This window comes from Myotis davidii, unplaced genomic scaffold (assembly GCF_000327345.1).
Source record: "Myotis davidii unplaced genomic scaffold, ASM32734v1 scaffold438, whole genome shotgun sequence".
Classification (NCBI taxonomy): Eukaryota; Metazoa; Chordata; class Mammalia; order Chiroptera; family Vespertilionidae; genus Myotis; species Myotis davidii.
In genome coordinates this window covers 2,924,748-2,930,220 of record NW_006290031.1, presented here as the reverse complement: position 1 = coordinate 2,930,220, position 5,473 = coordinate 2,924,748, and the positions used below count along the sequence as shown (strand labels likewise).

General features: G+C 42.6%; 1 protein-coding gene across 1 annotated transcript in view; it reads left to right on the top strand.

Annotated features, from left to right (window-relative positions):
- Positions 1-26: 26 nt before the first annotated feature.
- The window catches only part of SLC25A31 (solute carrier family 25 (mitochondrial carrier; adenine nucleotide translocator), member 31), a 22,308-nt gene continuing 16,861 nt past the window's right edge, over positions 27-5,473 (top strand). Inside the window, exon 1 of the mRNA XM_006762878.1 lies at positions 27-399. Within this exon, the coding sequence (XP_006762941.1) occupies positions 156-399 (244 nt within the window). The 5' untranslated portion in view covers positions 27-155. The remainder of the gene's footprint in view (positions 400-5,473) is intronic.

Sequence of the window (5,473 nt, the reverse complement as noted above, 5' to 3'; positions counted from 1 at the left end):
TCCCCGGCCCCGCCCCACGTGGTGCGGCGATCTCCCAGCATCCTCAGCGCCGCTTTCCCGCCAGGACGACGCTCAAGCGGTTTTCAGCTTCCCTTAGCCTCTTCCGAACACGTTTCAGCCTTCTGCTGCTGGATTTTTACGTCCGTCATCCCACCATGCAGCGTGACCCTCCGAAGAAGAAGCCGGACAAGAAGAGAGAAAAGCGGTTCTTTGACGCTGTGTCCTTCGGGAAGGACCTGCTGGCTGGCGGGGTGGCGGCGGCCGTGTCCAAGACGGCCGTGGCGCCCATCGAGCAGGTGAAGCTTCTGCTGCAGGTGCAGGCGTCGTCCAAGCAGATCTCCCCCGAGATGCAGTACAAGGGCATCGTGGACTGTCTGCTGCGCATTCCCCGCGAGCAGGGTGAGTAGGGGCTGCCGCCATGCCTCCCCCCCGCCCACCTCCACTTCTCCGTGGGTCAGGAGGGGACAACTGCAGGGGCCAGGGCCGTGTCCGTTGGGGGGTGATGGGTTTGTTTCTTCAACTTGAAAAATTCAATAATGGTAACCAGTCTAAGAGGCTCTGCTTTCCCAGGGCCTGCACGTGACCAGTCCTAGTGCAGGGGAGAACACCACCTTCTCTTTCTCTAAATTTCTCCTTCGCAGCAGGATTTACATACACCTTGGCACCTCAGTGCCTGGCTCAGAGGCAGTGTTTGACTCCCAAGATTAGAGGAGATGCTATTAAGCATTTTGCTGTGTGTCAACAAATGCCCAAATTGCTTAAATACTTGTTGAAATACTATGTTCTCCAAATATGGGACCATTGGGGCCTCCCGGTACTCTTATCCCTGTTTGGTGAAAAGAGGTTCTGTTCATTCTTGAAAGCTACTGAAGAGGCAGTCACCTCTGCACAGATTTGAGGGGGGAGCAAAATAACATAAGAAAGACAAATAATATTTTAATGCAGTATTTTTTTTAAATCCAAGATGAGCAAAATAAAATTTTAAAGACAGGATCAGTATTACCAATTTTTCTTTTACATCAGATCCTGTCTTTGTTTAAAATTTTAATGTTTTTGTGGAGTCTCCTTCCCCCCCCCCCCCCTTAATATTGAAAGAAAGATTTCAAGGGCTAAATAATGAAAGTGCTTTGTTAGCCATTAAATGCCTTCCGGTTGCAGAATGGCTCCTAAGTTAGCTCAGAGAATGTCAGGATAAATTTATCAGAAGGCTTCTATAATCCATCCATATAGTTGGATTCAATTGAAAACTCTGTACGAACTTTTTTTTTCTTAAATATATTGATTTCAGAGAGGAAGGGAGAGAGAGAGAGAGAGGGAAACATCAATGATGAGAGGAAATCATTGATTGGCTGCCTCCTGCACGTTGGACGGAGCCAGCAACCCAGACACGTACCCTTCACTGGAATCGAACCTGAGACCCTTCAGTCAACAGGCAGACTCTATCCACCGGTTAGGCCTCTGTACGAACTTGCAAAAGGAAATGGGCCTATTGACTGTGTGTTCAGGGCAAGACATGACGTGGCTTCAACTCCAGTGCAGTTCCCTCTTCCACTCTTAAGTCTGGGTCAGGGTATACTCTCCTATAAAAAGAGGGTTCTCTTCCTAGGGATAAATCTGTTGGGCACAATATGTAGAGTCCAAAGGAGACTCTTAAGGCATCATCTAAGTTATGAATTTTAAATGCCCATCTGAGAGCAGAACCCAGAAAGCATAAGAGTGATTCACATTCTCCTCACCCCATTTATTTTATTAGAGCAAGCTCCCCACTTCCTTTAAGGTTTTTACTAGAAAAGTAGGAATGTCTTTCTCCTTAGTTTATATTCTAAAACCTCTTCAGAGAAGTAGGGACTGCTTTATTATTAGCTGATCTACTTTACATATTTATACTTCATTATTAGCTAATCTACTTTACATATTTAGTCGGGTGAAGTTTAATATTGTGGTCAGATTGTGGTGACCAGTGCTGATTTATATTTTAAATGTTCTTGGTAATATTTAAATCTGAACATATTCAATATGGCTCTTATAAATTGCGATCATTCTGAATAGTATTTCAGTTTCTGGTTTCTAGACCTTCAAAGATGAGGTGATAAAAGCAGAACTTGAAGATGTTTCCTATTCTTGTATACAGGGCCTTCTTATGAACACACTACAGTATATAACCTACGGTAAAAGGTTGATAACTCACAACAGGGTTAATATTGCCCCCTAGGGGCTTTTTGTGAAACTTGTGGGGAATTTTTTAGCACAAAGATAGAGGGGTGTAATCTTTCATTGTAATAACGTGAAAGATAAAATCCAGGGAGGCTAAGCATCTTGCTGCTATACATGGCCAACCTTGCACAAGGAAGATTTATCCTGTATCCTGAAAGACTCAGATTTCTCCTACTGGATATTCACGTAGCAGTAAAACCTGTTTATGATTATCTAAGCCTCTAATCCATGGGTTCTCAACCTGTGGGTCTCGACCCCTTTGGGGGTGGAACGACCCTTTCACAGGGGTCGCCTAAGACCATCGGAAAACACATATATAATTACATATTGTTTTTGTGATTAATCACTATGCTTTAATTATGTTCAATTTGAAACAATGAAATTGGGGGTCACCACAACATGAGGAACTGTATTAAAGGGTCGCGGCATTAGGAAGGTTGAGAATCTAACCTAACTCTGATTTAATCTAAAGATAAACTATCTGGGCATAGTTTTAGTAAACACCTCTGCTTTCTTTCTAGCCCAAGGATAGATTTCTCTATTCTTGCTCTGAACATAACTTTAAACATCTCTCTGGATGTCTTTGATACTTTTTATAAGCTTTCCTTGGATTATGAAAGCTTCTGGATTTATCCTGAGTAATGCTGTTCTAAAAGATTTACTCTATTCTTCAGCTGGTTTTATGATCTTCAACTTTGTGGGTTTTTTGTTTTGTTTTGTTAATCCGTTAATCCTCACCTGAGAATTTTTTCCCCATTGATTTTAGGGAGAGTGGGAAGGAGGGAGGAAGTAGTAGGAAGAAGAGAGAGAGAGAGAGAGATACAGACATCAATTGATCACCTCCACACGCACCTCACCTGGGTCTGGGATCTAACCTGCAACCCAGGTATGTGCCCCTGACCAGGAATTGAAACCAAGACACTTCAGTTCTCCAGTCACTGCCAGGGCTGATCTTCAATTTTGTATGTGCAGTTTTATTTAATACTTAATGTTTAAATTTGTATTACACAAGTAATGCATGCTTATTATAGACAATTAGAAAAAATAGAGAAGCAACAAAGTAAAAACAAATAACTGCTAAAATCACTACAGTTAACATTTTGGTGTCTGTGCTGTGATGTTTCACTGAGCAAAATATGCATATGGAAATATATTCTTAATTAAAGGAATTGTTGTATTTAATATATTGTGAAATAGCCTTTTAAAAATCTGAACTCTGCAGTCTCATTTTTAAGAGCCTACCAGAACTCTTCTCATTTAGGTGTTCCTGGCCATGAGTTCATCAGCTATCTTTAATCTAAACTTTTCCAAACTTATTTTTTTGAAGGCTAGAGCAGTGAAGTTTTTATTTGAAGAATGTTTTGGGACATGCAAATAACATTCAATATTTACTTTATTTAAATAAAATGGGAAAATAAGCTTTACTGATACTTAGTGTGTGAATTGGCACTGGCATTTATAATTGGGCCAAAAGTCAGTTACATATCACAGGACACTAAGGCATTCTAAAAAAGGAGTAGGGGTTAGTTCCACAATGTACAGGGGATGACAGGCACTCGTCCTCAGGTATTACATAATAAACATGTTATAGTGTATGTTTGCTCAGCTAAATGGATCTACAGAGACAAGAAGACTATTTGAATATTTTAAATTTATCAACAAGAATATTTGAAATATAATGTACACTATTCTTAAAAATTAACCTCGCTCTAAAGATGCCGTAAGATAGTAGGAAATGATGGCATAAAAACACAATGTGGCTCAGTAGTTTAGTCAGCCTATTAACCAGTACGTCCCAGTTTGGTTCCTGGTCAGGGCACACGCCCAGATTGGGTGTTCTGTAAGCTAGGTGGAGAGATATCTTATTCAGAGTAGTAAGATGAAACCATTTGATAATTGACAATCTAGTAAAAAGAATTATGGCTACTGAAGAACAAGCCTGTTGCATTCTGGGACAGCTCTGGATTATAAAGGCAGCTCTGAAATATAAGGGTAACACATATTAGGATTGGTCAATCTATTGAGATTTGAAGTGGGAAGATCATTAATCTCTAAAGTTTCTTCCAGTCTCTCTATCAAGCCTTCAATTATAAATTGTTCCCTTTTCTGTCTGGGTTCCAGAACGTAAAGATAAGGATGCGTTAGATTTCTTTCACTTTCTCTTTCTCATAAGTATGTATACAAAACAATTCTGTTCTAGAAGCCTTACTACTATGGGAATTGTATGTCAGGATTTGGAAATGACGCTTAGAATTACTAACTTCTCTGACAAATACTCCTGAACTGTTTTTCTAACTAGTGAAGAAACCTATATTCAACTGATAATGGTTTTCCAGAGGTTGTTAGGTATTCAAGGCTTTTTACTGGAAACTAGAGGCTCAGTGCATGAAATTTGTGCACAGATGGGAGGGTGTCCCTCAGCCGAGCCTGCCCCCTCTCACAGTCCGGGAGCCCTTCTGGGTGGGAGGCGCTCACAGGCCGGGAGCCCTTCTGGGTGGGAGGCGACCTGGTTATCAGGGGAAGGCAACACCCCCATCACACCTCTGCTGCTGCCACTGCCAACAGCACAAGCCTCGGCCAGCCCTGGTTACCTGAGCCTTGGATGGCCCTGGATGGCTGGGCAGCCACTATCCGAGGCTTGCCTGTGCCTTGGGCTGGCCCTGGGAGGCTGAGGGAACTGGGGGACTCCAGAGGAGGGCGCACAGAGCTGCCAGGCCCACCTGTGGTGGGACCGGCCTTGCCGTGCACCTGCCGTCCTAGTGGGGCTGAAGGGACTGGGCGCCGCCATCTTGTGGCTGTGGGGACTGCCATCTTTGAGGGTGTGGCAGTCAATTAGCATATTCCCTCCTTATTGTCTGTGGGTGCCCAATCTTTGCGAAGGTGTGAGGGTCAATTAGCATATTCTTTCTTTATTAGATAGGATTAACAAAATTGGAATGAAAGTACATGGAGTTAATACTACTTTTTCTCTTCAGTGGAGACACATAAATTATTTTTTCATGAGAAATGGATTTGCTTTTAAATAGTTCAAATAACTAAGTTTGTTAAAGCTATGGGAATTATCCTTATCTAATAAAAGAGAAACATGGTAATTGGCGTACGACCACTACCCTTCCCATTGGCTAATCAGCAAGATATGCAAATTAACTTCCAGCCAAGATGGCAGCCGGCAGCCAGGCAGCTTAAACTGAACACGAGGCTTGCTTGCTTCAGTGACAGAGGACTCCAACGTTCCCCGCCTGCCTTGCCAGCCTCTGAG